The 19,313-nt window shown below is 35.4% G+C and overlaps 2 protein-coding genes across 3 annotated transcripts in view; one reads left to right on the top strand and one right to left on the bottom strand.

Annotated features, from left to right (window-relative positions):
• Positions 1-451: 451 nt before the first annotated feature.
• Positions 452-3,766, top strand: LOC137391823 (F-actin-capping protein subunit alpha-2-like). Its single transcript, XM_068078362.1, has 8 exons — positions 452-505; positions 1,011-1,074; positions 1,221-1,272; positions 1,475-1,609; positions 1,880-2,095; positions 2,185-2,341; positions 2,445-2,507; positions 3,316-3,766. Exons 1-8 carry the CDS (start codon positions 470-472, stop codon positions 3,451-3,453), a joined length of 861 nt encoding a protein of 286 aa, XP_067934463.1. The 5' UTR covers positions 452-469; the 3' UTR covers positions 3,454-3,766.
• A 187-nt stretch (positions 3,767-3,953) lies between these two features.
• Positions 3,954-19,313, bottom strand: part of LOC137391821 (coiled-coil domain-containing protein 6-like) — an 18,102-nt gene continuing 2,742 nt past the window's right edge. Inside the window, exons 2-8 of one of the 2 annotated variants that reach the window (XM_068078360.1) lie at positions 17,984-18,133; positions 17,391-17,623; positions 16,951-17,102; positions 16,109-16,265; positions 14,625-14,770; positions 8,531-8,715; positions 3,954-4,522 (exon numbers count right to left, since the gene is read on the bottom strand). In XM_068078360.1, coding sequence (XP_067934461.1) covers positions 4,472-4,522; positions 8,531-8,715; positions 14,625-14,770; positions 16,109-16,265; positions 16,951-17,102; positions 17,391-17,623; positions 17,984-18,133 — 1,074 coding nt within the window. In that variant the 3' untranslated portion in view covers positions 3,954-4,471. Of the gene's footprint in view, positions 4,523-8,530; positions 8,728-14,624; positions 14,771-16,108; positions 16,266-16,950; positions 17,103-17,390; positions 17,624-17,983; positions 18,134-19,313 lie in introns of both variants that reach the window. The other variant, XM_068078359.1, reaches the window with a different exon arrangement.

Below are 19,313 nucleotides of genomic sequence, written 5' to 3'. Positions count from 1 at the left end.
TGTTTACTTTACCATAGTTTGTTCAGTTTCAGTAGTGTATAACAGTTAATAAAAACTTATCACTATGGCAGGCAACACAAAAATGACTGAAATAATAAATCTAGTTGCTCTCTGTGTTTAAAAAAAATTGACACCCTCCAATACGTCGAACAAAAAAAGACTGAATAATACATGTACAGCATCAAGCAGACAAGACAATAATCTTGACATAATATACTTTTTATTTCGCCATATTGTCACTTCACATATTTAAAAGTCAATAACGACAAATCACGAACAGGCAAACCAGTTTTGAGACTGCCTGACACAAAAACGATAATAAAATTGCAGTATAGCGCAGCAATTAGTTATAGATCCATTACTTATCGGTGAACGCATCAACTCCTCGAGTTTTGATATTAGCAGCCAATAACAGATTATCACGTGACCAAATAAATTTTTAACCGGATACAACCTAAAGCGGAACACAATGGCGGACTACGAAGAGGTTTCAGATTCCGATAAGGTAAACCAGGAAATGGTGAAAATATTTGGCCATTTGAGTTTTACCATTTGAATAAAACTTTTTTTTCTCAATAATACATGTGGATGTGACTATATTTTGTCGCTCTTTTGTTAAAACATGGTGTAACATTAAAAAACTAGTAGACAAGTATCACTACAAAATAGAAGTTAGAGAGGGGTTTTTCTGCAATAACTTTGCCGGTCAGTTGCAGGCAATGTTGATTTGCTAATGAAGTACATTGTTGAGAAGTAAAGTTTTGACTGCTGAATTTCAACGTTCTAATCTGTCGCTCGACAATTTGTTTCATTCTAATATTTCATGAATTATTGGATCTAAATGTCCATATGTAGCCCCTAAAATGCATTGATGCAGTAGGATTTTGTAATCTAATTGACAGTTCATTAATTAATTTGATTAAAATTAATTTAGGTTTTAGAATGTATCAGTGAAATGTACCTGTGCTTTGATCTGCCGTCTTCAACACCAACATGACTGTTTTTTGCAGGTCAGGATAGCCTCTGGCTTTATTTTGCATGCTCCTCCTGGAGAGTTTAATGAAGTGTTTAATGGTAAGTAACTGGATCTTAGTGACAGAAGAACTTGCTGCATAAGTGTATCAAGTCGCTCTTGAAAGTAGGTCCAGTTTCTAATAGTTAGTAATCATCTGCTTATAGGATGCTTTGTTTTCAATTCTAGTCGTATTCATACATTTTAGATACGAGACTGCTGCTAAATAATGACACCCTTTTACGTGAAGGGGCTCGTGGGTGAGTTTGTTTGATTTATTCCTACAAGTTTTTCTCACAATGCTATCTGCCATAGCTCTGAGTTGGTACTATGGTTCATGATGAAAAGGTTAAAATTTGTTTTTGTCTCTAAAGTTCAACGTTGATTTTGTTGCATGTTGTTACAGCTTTTGACTATAATGCTAGACAAATTGTGTACAAGGATTTATGTTATGGATTGCAGGGCCTTTGCTCAATATAACAAAGACCAGTTCACTCCTTGCCATTTACAAGGCCATTCAGACCAATGTTTAATCACAGAGCATGGCAATCTGGGAGAAGGAAGGTTCTTTGATCCCAAATCCAAATCTTCCTTTCGGTAATAAACAGTATTTATCAACCAAAGTTATGCAATTGAGGGATTTCTCCATTATTAAAGCAGCATTGCAATAAGCTTCCTTCATGAGGAAGTGTTGTTATATATTCAGCTGAAGAAAGAGAGCATTGGTATATATTTGCTGGTGAAATTAGCTGAAAGCCATCTTCTTTGTAGTGATGGCTCACAAGTATGATTTTCTTCAAATTTGAGCATTTCTAATGCTCCCTGTATGACAGTTTAAGTAAGACTTCATTCTATCTCCCCATGTAGTTATGACCACCTACGAAAAGAAGCATCTGACATCCAACCAGCTGCTGCTGATGCTGCTTCCGAATCATGGAGGTCGACTTTGGAAAGCTCTGTTAATACTTACATAAAAGAGCATTACAAATCTGGTACAAGTTCTGTATATGGAACGAGTGCCAATGGCAATGTGACCCTCATTGTATGCATTGAGAGTCACGAATACCAGCCACACAATTTCTGGTAAGTCTCTTGTAGTTCTGCTTAATTCTAATTACCACGTTTCGCCAAACCTTCACAGATGCCTACATATTTATGGTGATAATATTTAGGAATGGAAAGTGGAGATCACAGTGGTCACTGACATTTCCAGAATCTGGCGGCACCGTAGAGATCACAGGCATACTAAAGGTGCAGGTTCATTACTATGAGGATGGAAACGTACAGCTTGTTACTTCCAAAGAGGTCAAAGATACTGTGGCATTCAATGTGAGTCATACTGCCTTGAAGAGTTAACAACAGACAGTTAAATGGTTGTCACAGTGCTTCACTCTTATCTACCTATGTTCATATTGGTTTACTGATGTTTCAGAATGAGCAACAGCTGTGTAAAGCATTCCTGACCGCGATGCGAACTGCAGAAAACGAATATCAGGTAAAAGAATTTATTCCTTTGTTCGTAACATTCTAAAATAATTTATGCTTAGTTCACAAAGGAACGAAACATTAGTTTCATCTGGGCGATCACACATCAGCACAAGTTTTTTGGTTGTTTCTTCTCACTCTCTGAATCGGTCAATTATAACATAACGCAAACTATATTCTGCCCATGTCCAAGTAGCATTTCATTTTGAGATCACACTGGTATTATCTTGCTGTATTTCAATTTAAAATTCGTCTAAATTTTAGACTAAGATTCTGTTTGTTATCAACTTATTATGTTATCAGTTTATTATGAATCATTATTACTCGACTTTGTGAGCATTGACAAGAAGTTACAAAAAAATTGCTTATTTTCCCCGCGAACAATTGGCCAATAGCACAGATCTACGTAGTTTCTTCCAATAGAGAGGCAGGAAAGACTGCAAAAGTCAATGACCATCAAATCGATCGCTGCCATAGCATTTTTATGAAAACTAACTCCGCTTGATCACCACACATCCTTGACAGATACATCATTTTGGGTCAAACAAATTTTAAGGTTTCATTGAAACATTTTCCTCGGGTGAACTTTGCATTAACTTGTTCCAAAACTAGCTTCCAGCAAGGATATCAAATATTGATCAAACTTTAACTGATCTCAATTATTCTCCATGCAGCAGATTGGTTTTGAGTTTAACTTTTGTGAAACTGCCTTACACAAGTTCTTTTGTTACTGTTGTTTAATCGATGTCAGAGACATTGTCAGCGAAGCCAGAGGTAACTCATCTGCACATTTCTTGATGGTAATTTTTATTTTGCAGATGGCAATATCTGAGAATTATATAACGATGTCAGACACAACTTTCAAAGCATTGAGGAGACAACTGCCAGTCACCAAGAGTAGACTTGATTGGAACAATATCCTTGGCTATAAGATCGGACAGGATTTAAAACATTAAGTTTTTCTTGGACCAACAAATAGTTAGCACAATTCCGTTTTATAAAGTTGAGATTTCACCAATCATGAAAGAATATTTATCGCTGCTTGATCTCAAAAGATGAGGCAGTGATCTGCTGCTTTCTTGATTATTACAATATCTAAGGTAGTGATTTTCATAAGAAGTATAGAGCTGATTCTCTACATGCTTGCTACATAATGGAACAATAAATTTTTGTATGTTTTGGTCACTTTGTAGATTGGACAAAATAGTTTCTATAACAATCGGTTGCGCCTCTGTTAAAATTTGCTAATACATACAACATGGATTAACAGTTGAAGCTTTCTTCGAATTTTATATGCACCTATTTTATGTTTGTAGACCAATAATTTCAGCCTTTCTTAGTTTTACTCGTTGGTATTATTGCTAAGTGTTGATTTCAAAATGAATAAGATATTACTGATATTATAGATAAAAGTGAGCCATTACAGCAATGTGAGTAAGCAGGAGACCATGGGTATTTCAACACTTTATTGGTGAAAACGACAATAATTGGCAACCAAATGTAACAAAAGGAGCACACGAAATGGTATTAAATCTAGAACTGCCTTGCATATGCTCACAATTAAGAATATAAATCTAAGATGACAGCAGTGCCACGTGCTAACTGAAAAAAAATCATAATTTATGAAAAACACTTGAAATCAATCAGAAGATGAACAATCCTTAGAGAAAGATTAAGAAGACATTTATAAAACATTGTAAGGAGTAGTCATGACACCCATATAAGTACATTGTATAATACTTGCATAAACGGTCTATGATTATATGTTGACAATTAAATGAATGACTATTTTAACAACTGTTGACATTGAAGACGTTTGCTCACTGGGATGGGGGCTTATATGGGATACAAGTTCACGTGACTAGAGTGATACAAAAATGAAAATCATAGCGCTTCTGGCACAGGCTTAGACAACAATTAGGATGGGTGAATGTGGATTGTGAGCAACAAATAATGGGTGAAATAATGGAAGATTCAACTCCTCGTTGTGGGAAGTGGTGGTTTGGCAAATTTATCACTGGGTCTCTGCAAACAATCATTGGGAGGTTACATTGCATTTTATCGAGTAAAATAAAAAGCACGGTAAAATTACAATACATCTTACAATATAAATAATCTATTCTAGGAACGTGTACTTCATAAGGATTTTACAAGCAGTAAAATATACATGCGCAGTGCCTTATCTGTTCTAAGATTTTCCCAAGCTCAGGCCTTTGGTCCTTCAATAAATGTGGCAATTTTACAATAAGTGAACGAGAGCATAAACCTCTACTGCCAATTTACCGCAATTTTTACTTTTTTTTAAACGAGTCTATTTTGAGAAAAAGCAATAAAAAATATTTTATATATCTAAATACAGTAAAAAATATGTCTTTACGATAAGTAATAAGAGCAGTGTCTGACCATCCGGCTATCCTTCATCCATCAGACAATTCGTGACATTCAGCTTGGTATATCAACACTCAAACACCTGCACCAATTGATTGCTTTTAAGTATTTCTGATTAATTGAGCAGGTGCTTATTCTGTGTTTTATCGACACACCTGATTATCTTTCACGGCAAACTAGACTGCCAGGATACTAGTATATACAGTCAAACATGGATAACTCGAACTTCACGGAACCGAGCGAAAGTGTTCGAATTATCAGAGCGTTCAAGTTATCAGAGCACTGTCACAAGTCCATGTATTTACTTATTTATTAGTCGATACATGTACATATACAAACTATAATATAAATCAAAAGCACAAATGGCTTGTTTCAAATTAAATGCTTCTAATGTAAAGTTTAAAACGTTTTTATCAAAAAGTATAGAGATTTTTTTATCACGAGATTGGTTTGTTGTTTGAGGTGATGTTATTGCCAGGACGTTTTTTAGATTGACATTGGCAAAACTTGATTGTTGTTGAAATGCTCAAAAGAAAAGACATCTTTTTCTTTTGAGCGTTTTACCCACGATCAATTTTGCCGCTTTTTCTTGAAGTTTATGCAAAGATTACCTCACTTTACCCGGGATTCGTTAAGAGCAACACTCCGAGGCAGTTCAATTAGAAGTTTTATGAGGTTTTACGGTGCATTGTATATCACTCACGCTTTTTGAATGGATACTTATTGAATGTACACACGTATTCTGTGTTTAGGTCAAACGATGAATGGTTTTTTTTAGCTAAGACATTGTATACGTTTAATTACAACAATTTTTAAGACGTTTTAAACATTCAACATTCCAACGTTGATTCAACACGGAATCAACGTCGGAAAACTATTCATCATTTGACCTAAACACAGAATACATGTACGTTCAATAAGTATCCATTCAAAAAGCGTGAGTGATAGAGTGATATACAATGTACCGTAAAACCTCGAAAAACTTCTAATTGAACTGCCTCGGAGTGTTGCTCTTAACGAATACCACTTTCCTTGCTTCCGAAGGGCGATCGCTAAGCGGATGTTTGGTATAAATCAAATTTCACCAAACCTTTAGAAAAGTCATTGACAAAAATATTTTGCCGATGGTGGTAATAACGACGCTTATGAATTACGAAAAGTTGAGGTTTACCTCTATGGCTTGGAATAAAGGGATTTTCTAAAGCGATAACAACCGTTTCGGTAGCCGTTGGGCAAAAAACAGTTCGAGTTAACAGTGTTGAGTTCGAGTTATCTATAGCAATTTATCATTACGTGGGAATGAACCAAAGAAACCGTTCGAATTAACTATGTGTTCGAGCTATCCGTGGGCGAGTTATCCATGTTTGACTGTATATTAGATATTACTTTACTCGTCGTTTACGCTTTCAAATGCGGCAAAAGAGAAAGTGATATTTTAAGAATAACTACAATATTCTTCATTATGCAAAGGGAATTTGATAACTTGATCTGACTTGGCACTTTACGTTTTATGAATTGTTTTACGTTGTACGAAGCAAAAACATTACATAAATTTATTATGTTATGTGGAATTTAAATTGTAAGAAGTATATGTTATAGGAGCGTCTACAGTGAGTGCATTGTGTAAGACTATAGTGGAACCTCGGTTCTCAAACGCTTCAGTTCTCGACCATCTTGGTTTCCGACTAAAAAATTTGAGATTTGTTTGTCTCGGATCTCGACCAAACCGGAACATGCACATTGGAATGAAACGTTCGGAACAGCTCCGGAAACAGCATGTTTATACGTTTAGCGGCGTTGTTATGAGCCACTTTCGAAAGGTTCTCGAACAATAGGAGAAGTTTCGCGTCATAAATTCTTTACTTAAAGAAGGAGCCATCTGGGAGGACGTTGCCTCTAGCGAAGAGATTTTCTTGAGACACAACTCCTCCAGTCGAGTTACCCTAAATTGTTTTGATGAAGAATTCTTCTTCAGAGATACGAAGTAAACGTGTAATTGCTGTTTCTATTTTCTTTTTCACACGATTTTTGATGTAACTGATCTGTTGTATTTTTTTGCTGTTTCATTATCAATTTCTGCGACTTATGGTATCGTAAACCTTTAACGTTTTCGATGTTTTAAGAGCAAAGCATATGAAATGTTTACTTTTTGTTTTCTTTTTTTCATCATCATAAATAGAAAATCTTTTACTAAAATTAAACACGATCTATATCTACCAGTTTTTATTTATAGTATGCAGTATACAGCACAGTTTATGGTGTAAAATGTTAAAAAATAATTTCCGAAGTTATTAAATCAACTTGGAACAAATTAAAATTTATATACATTAATTCTAATAGGAAAACTTGTTTCAGATCTTGAACAACTCGGTTTTCGAACAACCTTCTGAAACGGATTGTGTTCGAGAACCGAGGTTCAACTGTACTTTCAAATGGAGATTATTTTTTATGTGTGAAAAGCCCAACCAGTTTATACATCTAACAGTGGCATGTGTAGCGATAGATGACTTGTCATTGAAGTTTAAACCAAATGATGGTAAATTATTGTTGGACAAGTTGTCAACATCTATTTGCTCCCTACATTAACTCTTTTCATGTCATAGACGACTTGACTCAAAAGTTGAATTTGTCCACCTAGTTCCACAGGTGACTAGTTGAATATACAGTAGACAAGCATGCCCAAGTAAAGTTATTTACTTTAATTACATAGCTAAGCTTACATTTGTCGAATCACAGTCTAGACAATCAAAATTTTAAATTTATTCAACTTGGATGATGTATTCAGTTATCTACCATTACTGCATGGGTTAGCATTAAACTTGAGACATCAATAGTCATCTAGATTGCAACGGCAGAACTTCATTAAACAAATTTCATGAAATTAAAGACACGGTTTTTCTCAAAAAATAGGGTTTTTAGGTTAGACCATCTTTCAATTGATTCCTTTGTCAATCACCCAGTTATGAAAGAAATGGCTCATGAGGTCAGGAAACTGTTGAAATGTTTATATTTTCATATAGAGCAAACATCTCCAATTTTTTGCATATATTTTCTTGCATCGTTATCAGTTAATAATGTGAAAAGACAAGTTACCATTTACTAAAAGCCACTTGAATACATTGCTGCAGCTCATTTTTCAACACCAGACTTGATTATTGCAGCTGCAATCACTAAACCATTGCGCTTGAGCAGTTGACAAATTGTTTATAACAAACTTGACTGCAATTTAGATTATCATCAAAGGTATGACTTTTGTATTGCGGCCATTTCTAAAAACTGCTTGAAAAAGTGAAACAGTTTTCAATCACATTATTGGCAAGCTATTTGAGCTCCATGATGGCAAATTAGAGTTTTATAGGACTTTTAAATCTGTCTATCGGCACAACAAACTGAAGTATTTTCCAGCAGTAATTTGTTGGCTATTCGATTAAGCTGCAAAAGACAATATCACGATAGAACTATAGCATAAGGTGCGACTGACTATCTGGCAGTACAAAAGTATAAGCATAAAAACAATGTTACCGATTTTCTAATACGGACTTGATAAAAATAATTACACAGCTGGAAAAAAATGGAATGAAAGTGAAATGTAATGCTAGCGATACTCTTCATAAAGGGTGATGAAACCCAACTAAACTAACATACCTGGTTAACTGAGTGGCTGGAAGAAGCCTGGGAAGAGCTGCTGGAGCTGTGAGGAGACGGGTGCAAAGAGGATGCGGGTGGGGACATGCTTGGAAGAGATGTGGACATTCCAACACTGGTGGCCCCGGAATGGTGATATATGTGTCCACATGAGGTGCAGCGAATTGGATTGGGAGGGCTGGCAGCTACTGTCACAACTGTAACAGATTAACATTTTTGGTCAATATTTCAGAGAGAACGCCTTTTGTGACTTGAAGATTATTCAAGTGACTAGTAAGGTGACTAATTGAAAATGAGCATTTGGCAATCCATCTTCGATATCTAATGTTTGATAAAATTTTGTCCATTCTTGGAAGATATACCAAATGATGAAAAAGAGATATCTTTACAATTCATTCAAAACCATTTTAGTGAAGACTTATAACGATACAGAGTTCGCTTGCCAAAACTTCACAAACTCTTAAACATAACAACACACGCATGCTTTAAAAAGCGAAACCCACATTTGAAAGAGCGTCGTTGCCCGTAAGATCACTACTAGATATAACTGCTACTTCAAACAGTCAGCTATGCATTGCTCATTAAAAGGTGAGCCGAGTGATTTACTGGTCATAAATATGTTAGGGTGGTGCAAAATGGGGTATAAGGAGGCAGCAGTAGTTAACAATGGAAACGTAAAAAAAGTATCTGTGCCTTTTTTTCTGTCTATAGCTGAATACGCTCATTTAAACTGTCCTAGAACATACGTATTACCTAAAGTGTTTACCCGTTCATCCAAGTGGGCGAGACCTTATTGACATATAGACAATACATATATACAGTAGACGTATATTATAACGTATACTTCCTATAACATAAATTCCAGATTTCGTAAATTTAAGTGAAGTTTTCGGTTCGCACTACGTAAAAAATTTCATATAACATAAAGCGTCAAGATGGGCAAGTTCAAAATTCCTGTAGCGTTATATTTATTTTATATACGACTTTGGCGACATTCTAGTTTGTCGTAATAGATTATCAGATGTGTCGACAAAACAGAGAATAGGATACCTAGCTGCGCAATTGTTCATATATACCAAGGCAATCGATTGGTGCAGATGTTACAGCGTCGCCTACCGATCTGAATGTCACGAGTTGGAGTATCGTTGAAAGTTCTCTTTTATCCTAACCTTGACCCCTGGATACAGACGACGAACAGGTAGTACCGTTTTTTTTGTAGTAAAAATCTTGTTGTTTTGCTTTATTGTAGATGTATAAAATATTTGCTATTAGTTTTACCTTGAATAGACTGATATTTAGAAAAAATAGGCAAATCACTGTAAATGCTGTAAATAAACGTCGAAGACGTGCACTACCCACTAACTTATTGTAAAATTACCACAATCATGGAAATAAAACCAGTGAGATTGATCAGAAAAAGGAGAAAAATTGTCGATGTAAACCAATAATACAGCAGTTAAGGTACAGCTCACAAATGAAAAGTATCAAGTCAAGTTTTTCCTTCTTGCATGACCAAAAGAGTGAGTTTGGAAAAATCTTTGAACAGATTAGGCAATTTACATGTATTTTATTGCTCTTGTAATGTAAATTCCCTGTAACCTAAACGTTCCTGGAATGCTTATTTACGTTGTGGGAGCCCCTACTATATACAATATGTATGTACACAATATAGATATACCTATATAAATCCCAATATTTGTCTGTCGTCTGCTTGTCATCCATCTGTCCAGTTAAAGCAATAAGGTTTTAGCAATGAAAAATCACCTTTGTAATGGATTTGAGCTCGCGACATTCGAATAGCAAGTCTACTAACAAGCGTGCGTAACCACAAGGCTAAGCCTTTTTCATCACACTGATCACTCTTGCCATCTACTGCATAACCTTCTCGCAATTGCACACGCTAAATTATTAATTAATACAGTGTGCCTTCGGGTTACGATGCCCATGTTATAAGATTTTTTCGTCTTACAATATGAAACACAATGTTTTTTAGCTTCGCCATACAAGGACGTTTTTTTCAGCTATTGACCACCATACTATACAATATTAACAAAAGTTTCTGAGAGTCATTCTCTTCAACAAAGCAGTCTATGCCAAGGAATGAAGTTGTAGTCCCGGAAATTTTTCAAGAAGTAGTTAATTTATGTGCCAGAATTGTTTTTTCTTACAACCATTGGTGCTAAATATGATTTTCCTGAATAATGGGGTAGACTTTTTGCAGTAAATCATTTTTTGTGTCTACAATAAATCCGCAATTTTCTGAAAGAGAAATTAATCCATTGTTAACTGGTAGCTTTCCATTACTGATATTTAAAAGTTGTGCGGAAAACTTCAAGTGTCATCCCCTCATATGCACTCTCAGATTTGTCAATAGTTTACACACTTCTACATAAATGATAATCCTTCAAGTAAGCTTTGATATCATCAGCTAGAGGTTGATACACATTTCATCCAACACTACATTTGTTGGATGAATGGTTGATACTCTTCCAATCGCATCTGATGCACGTATGTAAGGCCAGTTTTGAACAAAATTCCCTTTTCTTGGTTGCCACTTTTTTGTGCTGTCCACATGTGGTTAGTAAGCATTTTATGATATAGTTGAGTTCTAGCAAACTCATCTTTTTGGCAGGTTCTAAAAACCAACTCTGTTCAAGTAGTCCTTAGGGTTCCTGTGCCTGTTGTTCCATGTTGTCCTCATCAAAGTATGCACTCCATCCATTTTCCAAATGTACGCAAAGGTGTGTTACTGTAGTTTGTTTCTGTTGAATTGCCAAACCTGAAATTCTCCTAGCAGCCTCATTGCTGGAAATAGATCTATCAGTTTGACTACTAGTGTTTTCATCCTTGTTATTTATCGTTACGAAAGCCGTTTGATCACTACCTCCATGAATGTATTTGCAAATGTACTTCATCGATTTAACTCAATGACAGTGTTCCAAATTTAGATGGGTATTAAAAATTCTTGATAAAGGTGAGCAGTATGGCTCAATCCATATGTTGCCAATTTGTATTTCTGTGCCACCATGTTGAGTTCTTCAGTTGCATTCTTCATTGTCTATACTGTAAATATCCATCGTCAACAGTCAGGGTGTCATGAATAAGTTCTTGCGGGTATTGATTGGTGCATTTTCCATTTTTCATACGAGTAGAAAACTGATTGAGGTTGCCACATGATCCATGTATCATTTGCTTGGTAACAATGCTGTATAGAGTCGGGTTTTTTCTTTATCTGAAATTTCTGCTGATAATATTATTGAGTCGATCTGAACAGAGCGCATTTTTTCTTCAAGCCATAGAAGAAGATGACAATGAGGCAAACCTCTCTTTTGCTATTCAATTGAATAGAGGAAACATTGAGCATCTCCAAAAAATTATCCCTCTGTTAGCAAATTGAGCAACAGTTTTACTTTTAGCCCAAAAACTCTAGCTACAATGTCATGTCTGTTGTAAGCTGCTAGTCCATCTATGAGAGCTTCTTTTATATCCATCCATTTCTAATTGCACGTTAATGTTATAAACAAATCTGGTCTTCCATGTTGTCTGACATAGGTCACAGCTTCTTGAACGTACTCATGAATGTGTTGAAGGCTACCAGTAAAGGAGGAAAGAAGTATGGCCAATGTTCTGTACATCATCATTTTGCACAGCATCTCTTAAATGAATGTAACTGTCAGTACTAAATCTTCTTTGGTTGTGTCTAATATAAGACAATCACTTTTGATTTTGACACACATCTCTATTAGAAATTGATGGAGCAGGTGTCTGCAACTGTGTAAGTGGCTGGATCCTGTGTTCCATATCATTATTCTATAAGCATAAAAATCCATGACAGATACATTTTTCTTTTTGTATTTGATTACCTTTGTTTGAGTTCACCTGGCAGTATATGATTGGGTACTGCAGTGCATCTATGCGTTTTGCAAACGCTTGTAAATCCTGATTACTGCTTGTGCAACACGATATCTCTCTTTTCAAAGTCCCGACCAACATTAACAATTGCTGGTTCATCAAATTCTGGTGCATGGCATCTTCATTCATGTGCTCCAGCTAGTCGCCTATCAGCATGAATTAAGATTTTTAAACTATGATCTGTTAGATTTTCTATTGGTGTTTTAAACTCCTGAACACACATGTAATTGTTGAAGTGGCGAAAAAAGTTTTGCAAATTCTGGACAATGCTACGCCTGACACCTGAGACACGTTGACATCTTTGATTCACTACGTCATCAGAAATGCCCATGAAGAAAATTTGCAAAAACTCATTGCTTTTGTTTTCGGCTGGCAAAAGTAATCCATGCAATAAACCTGTCCTTGTTCTTTGAAAGTGGGTATAAAACCTGGCTCGTGAATTTTTCTTCACGCTCAAAAAGATGTCACATGAAAATAATTGTTATACATGTATTTGCGAATATTAGAAAGTGGTGAGAATCTGAATTATCTCCAAGCATTAAACTTTTATTACACACTCAATAGTTCAGATGGTTCAGCAATTACTCTTACTATGATTTTTCCATTGGCGCAACACATGCCTGAATCTTCGTCTTTCCACTTGAGTGCTTGACGACAATAGAGACAACCATTATCCATTTTTCCCATCAAACAAAAAGAATCCCTCTCATAGTTAACGGAGCAGTAAATATATGCAGCATTAAACTTTGCTTGTCAAGGATTAGATCTTTTTGCTGCAATCCTCTTTCGGTCATTTGCTCGGTGACATTCCTGATCAGTCTGTATTGCTCGAAGTCCTGCTGTCCTTTGTCATTTATTGAGCGTTCATTTTTTGCTGTTCGGTTTCTAAAGCTTTAGCAATGGCTTTCCTTACCCTGTCTTTTGTAAGTCTTTCTTTCTTCTCTTTCCTCTGATGAATCATTGCACGTTATTTTCTTTGGAGACATCACATCATATATAACTTTCCAAAATTCATATATTTAACATATCAATTCAAAATAAAAACTATAACTGAATATGGAACTCTTTTGTAATTGAAATTTTATTGAACCAATGTCTGAAAAATTGGTTAGATGATAAATTAATATTAATAAAACAAGTTGAACTATGGAATTGAAAAAAAACTATTTACCTAACAGTAACAAATTCAAGAGTTCAACAATAATATCTACTTGACAATAAAGTTAGGACACTACATTCTACATTTCTATGTTTACAGAAAATGCAATTCTGAAACAATAATAACAAAACCGACCTTTATGAACTTTTAGTACAATCTTGTAAATTTATATGAACTTGATCAATATAATAATTGTTCAACATATATAAGAGTGTGAGAAATAACTGATAATTATAACCTTACATGATAGTACAGTAAAGTAGTACGCTAACAATGTTCGTTCTAGAATACATTTGATTAAAATCTCAAATTACGACTTCGTGAAAATACATAAAGTAAGTACTGTAATGAACTTGTGTGACAAACGTGCTTAACAGACCCAATATTCGTCTGCTGAGGGAAGGAAATTGCGCATGTTAGTATAATATATCCAGGTTTGAACAAAAAGATATTCAAACAAACGACGGTTTTCAATAAAATTGATTTGAGATACTTACAAAAAAAAATTCGTGTCAATTAAAACAAATGAATAAATAACGGAAAAACAGTAAATAAAAAAGAGACAAAGCTTTGTTCGTATTCAATTATTGTAGCCCGCAAGTTAAGAGCCATGCGTGCCAGTATTTTCGCAAGCGTTGCAAAGCATTTGTCTGAACACTTCTCAGCATAGCAAGGTCAACGTAGCGTAGTGGTTTAATATCGACATCGAATATTTAATAGCGGAATTTTCATTCCGCTATTTATTACCATAACTAGAGGGACACACGCAGTCAGATATATAGATATACTACGTGAACGCCCAGCGTTGCCTGGGTAATGAAAAAGTCTTAGCACAGAAAACTTCTATTTCACTCAAACTACATGCATTTGTTGCTTCATACCTGTAACTCAATATTCTAGAAACAAAGGCAGCAATCGCTGTCAAACAATCAAAGGGAGGTACATCATACACATATTTAATATATAATATCTCATGCTATTATCAGGCAACAACACATGATGCATTCCACATATCAGCATGACAGATAGCAAATGTAGACGCACCTGTCAATGGTTTGGTAGGAGTGATGTTACTATGATAGGGTATGGGGCTTGACACGGTGCGAGTACGCACGGATGAGTTGTCTTTGGATGATCCATCGCTTGACTTTGCGATTTCGTTGAATTGTCTAAACAAGAAACTGAACTAGTACAAAGATTTGACAATTATTATCAATCAAACATTAGCGCAGGAACATGAGTCAATTATATACAGGCAACCTTCGACTTCGGATCATCTCAACATGTGACTATTTGTAGGTAAGATCAAGGTTTGAACAAATAGTTTACTCAACATTCAAAATAGTTTCCAACATGAATGTCCAGTTTCTCAAAACATCACAGGTTTGTTAATCAGTACATATGTACATAGCACAACTTCACATCGCTTGGTTCTAGGATGTTCAAATAATATTGAAGAAGGCTTTATGCCCTTTAAAATTGATAAAGATTAGTGTAGCAGTTGTACAACCAGTAAGAAGGAAAGCTTTTTTTAAAACTTTCATTAAAGCTTTACCCAAGAATTAAAGCAAGCAATTGGAGTAAGATGTGGCAGACATCCTTGGATAAATTTTTGATAACAACGAAAAAGCATGTGTGTCTTCTGAGAAAGAATGTGATATAAGAAATGTCTGAAACAAGTGTGAGTGGAAATGCAGGACATGATAATTAAAGATAAAATATGAAAGATAGAAAATATAAGAAAAATATATAAATGAATTATGATGAAAGTTTACAGCTTAGGTTAGCTCTTTATCTTTATCATCGTCTCTACCTATGCACGGCACGTCTGCTGTACCATCGAGGCTACTTTTCCCTTCTATCTCTAATGTTAAGAGACAATATAAATATTTATAGATTTATTTTCTATATTTCCTTTTTTAAACAGATTTATGTAATCCATACATGTCCATGTAGAAAACAATTGCCTAAAGAATTTATTGTGTCAAGTTTTTTAGCTACAAAATGAGAGAACTAAATAAAATACAGCGCAATATTTTGTTATATATTGCTATATAATATATTGTTATAACAAGATGTGCACCAACACATGCAGTTTTTGATGCATGGGGCTAAACTTAAGATAATTTTGTACATTAAGATTGGACTGCATATATATTTAGTTTCAACACAATTCAAAACTGTCATGTGACTGATCAAAAAGTTGTTGGTTAGGTCAGCAATTATGGGACAGTCAGTTCAATTGCAAAGGATTTATATGTGCTATTATGATACGTAAAAGCAGGAGCTCAAGTACACTGATATAGCTGGCTTCGCAGAGACATCAGATAATCACATGAAAATTATTTGATACAAGGTCTTGAAATCCTTTAGCGAATTTCCTAATATATTAAGACTTATTTAAATACAGAATGATGTCCAAAAACATTTACAAAGCATTTAAAAACAGAAATTGGTCCAATAAAGTTGAGATTTTACACCCAACGCATTTAAAAACACCTACATACCGTTCGTCATCCATTTCCAAGCTGGATTCACTTTCTGACAAGTGTCGGCACAATGCCTCCCTCCTCTCAGTCTCCATTTGCAGCTTCCTGTGTAGTCTTAAGTTTTCTGCCTTAATCTGTCGCTCCTCTTCCAAGAGTGCAGCCATTTTTTTAGAATCTTTATAACAAAAGAGCAGAGAAGGTGAGAGCAATTAGTTGTAACATATCATTGCTCCCAGAAATACACATAAAAACAATGATTAATTTAGATACATAACAAATTAAGAGTTTCCTAAGGAAACCTTCAAGGCCATCAACTCCAACAAGCTATCAAAATCTTAAAAGTGTTAATATAAAAAGAGAGTTTAAGATAATCATATTTCAGCACAATTTCTAACAGATTTGCAAAGGATCATGAAGCAAATAATTTCAAAATTATTGAAGTGAAAAATTTAAATATATATAAACCTCTGCCAAAACTGTTTCTTGTTAAACCAAAAATAACTTCAATGCAATGAACCATGTTAGATATTTAAGAAGGTGAAAGGAGAGCACGACGAATGCCGCTGGCTGTGTAAGACAGCAAAAGATCACAGCCTTTAGCAAGTTAGGATGTACTTGCGATCCTTCGGTAATGAAGATTTCCTTTGTTAAAAATGCTTTGTTATGAGCAATCTAGGCCAAAACTACATAGACATTGAAATAAGTAGTAATTTTTTGATGAGCTTTATATCAAAATTGGTAGGTGGATATTATTCAAACTTAGACTTATTTAGTGGGCCTTATTTAGAAACAAATAAATTTAAAAATTACTAAAAGCTCTAAAAATAAAACTAAAAGAGCACGGGTTAGTCATATCTCACTTTCTTGTTTGGTGGCAGCCAAAGTGTGTCTGTAACGAGCAACCTCTTGCCGCAGGTTCATTATGTTCTGAGTGAGTTGAGTCACGTCCCGTTCACCTGTTCTGGGTGATGGAGGAGCTGATACTGGCTGGTCAAGCCGCTCCTGAAGCATGCTGCAAACAGATAAGCACATTTTACAATATTGTACCCAAAAAATCATCAATCTAATCACTTGTAGTGACCAACTATATATGCCATCATGCCCAAACTAAAATTAAAAGACTCAACCTGCTACAGTTCTGATGTTAGTAGCACAAACCTCCAACAGTATTCACAAAGAATTGTATTTGATGTAACATACTCTTCTATCAGAACTGTTAACCATTTTCGATTTTGGTTGTGGAAAAAAACTGCTATCTTCAATATTTGGGACATACACAAATGTAAGCAGAGTAACGTACCGCTTCTCAACTTCTAGCTTGTCCATTCGCTTCCATAACTTGTTCACAAGGGCCTCTTGTTCTTGCTCCAAGGAGTTTTCTAGTTCGACCTTCTCGCGTCTCAGCTGCTCCAAGGTTGACTGTTTGCTCACTATTTCGGACTCGAGTTTGTCAATTCTTTTCAGTAGTTTGTTAACCTGAGCTTCCTGCTCCTGTTCCAACGTCTGCTCTAGTTCCACCTTTTCACTTCGCAGCTGCAGTGAATGCAACGGATGAAGATTAAAAAGCTCTTCAAATGTTCTATAAAAGGTTTTCTGTATAGTTTGTATACCATTGTCACATTAGCGATTGGTCTTGCAACTTCCACATGGAAAAAGATGGGGAAGAGTTCATATAAAAAAATTAAGGTTCACTTTTTCTCATACTTGAAGGTGAGCAGTAAATAAAAAATACAATTTGAATTTTTATCATACTCCAGATATTAATGCAGTCAACAGGTGATGTAAAAACTAGATAAATGACATCAGCTAAATCAATATCCGGCCACAAGAATGAACCGCGACCACAAACTACGTAAGGTTACGCCTAGATAATTGATAAACAAACAAAACTACCTGATTGAGTTTGCGAGTAAGGTCATTGGTGAGAAACTCTTCCTCGTGTTCATAATTGACAGCGAGCATCTCCTTCTCCCTCTTGAGAGAATTTATCTTTTTGAGCAGGGTATTGCTGATGTACTCTTCTTCCTGCTCAGCCCGAGCTTGCTGCAGAGAATAAACACAAAATCTTGTGATGAATATCATGCTATTATATCGCATTACCGTGACATGAAAAGAATTAAAAGCCAAAGATGGCACATATAATAAGATGTCATACACCCATGCACTCATGTTCAGTTTTACTGTAAAAACTCTAATAAGAACGCCACCTCTATTTAAACACCACCTCCATTTGACCGTCACCATAGGAGAAGGGTTGAAAAATAGAGCGTCATGGCGTTACAATAGAGGTTTTACGGTATATTGATGAATTATGCTGTTAGGGCATGAAATGCTTATCAAATATCCCTTTTTTGTTCAATAACTATAGCAGCTGTGAAGAATCGGTGGTACATTGAGGAATAAAACTATAGTCAGGCTCTAATTATATTTGCATGAATGTTAGGAATGTTAATTTAAGTATCATACACTTGCCGAGTTGTGACTGCAAGCTTATACATTGTAAACTAGACGAGTTATGGCTTACAGTGTAAATCAAATCATTTGGCGTGTACTAGGCTGAAAACATCGCCGCTAAGGCAAACCTAAAAAGGCAAACCTAAAAACTTGTGTAAAAAAGTATTGTAGAGAAGACTAAATTGCAGCAAAGGATACATCAGAATCTCCAACATGAATTGCGGATCTATAATTATAATACACAATTTTCTCTAGACTCAGTACTTATATACCAGCCAGTCTGCCATAGATAAAATAGCATACATGATAAAGAAATACAGTCAAAACTGATAACTGCAACAACAGAATAACAAATGAGTAACTTATATAAATATGTTTCTAGTGTTTGTATGAATTGAACACCTAAATTGACAACACATTTTGACTACTTTACAAGTGCTCTAACGGATTAAAAATAATGGATACTGTCCAGTGGTTGCAAACTCGGGTTATCTACACTCGAGTTATCTACACTCGGATTATCTATCACTATGTTTCCATGTGATGGCTAATCCGTAGGGTGAGGTGATTGCACACTCGGGTTATCTATCACATGTTTCCATGTGATGGCTAATCCGTAGGGTGAGATGCACACTCGGGTTATCTATCACTATGTTTCCATGTGATGGCTAATCCATAGGGTGAGGTGCACACTCGGATTATCTATCACTATGTTTCCATGTGATGGCTAATCTGTAGGGTGAGGTGATTGCACACTCGGGTTATCTAT

This window comes from Watersipora subatra, chromosome 3 (assembly GCF_963576615.1).
Source record: "Watersipora subatra chromosome 3, tzWatSuba1.1, whole genome shotgun sequence".
Classification (NCBI taxonomy): Eukaryota; Metazoa; Bryozoa; class Gymnolaemata; order Cheilostomatida; family Watersiporidae; genus Watersipora; species Watersipora subatra.
The sequence above is the reverse complement of the archived record's forward strand: the minus strand, read 5'-3'. Positions and strand labels throughout refer to the sequence as shown.

Excerpts from the sequence above, each read along its gene's own strand:
- LOC137391823 (XM_068078362.1), top strand. The coding sequence starts at position 470 with ATGGCGGACTACGAAGAGGTTTCAGATTCCGATAAG. Across the intron at positions 506-1,010 it reads AGGTTTCAGATTCCGATAAG|GTCAGGATAGCCTCTGGCTT; the intron begins GTAAACCAGGAA and ends TGTTTTTTGCAG. Across the intron at positions 2,508-3,315 it reads CTGCAGAAAACGAATATCAG|ATGGCAATATCTGAGAATTA; the intron begins GTAAAAGAATTT and ends TTTATTTTGCAG.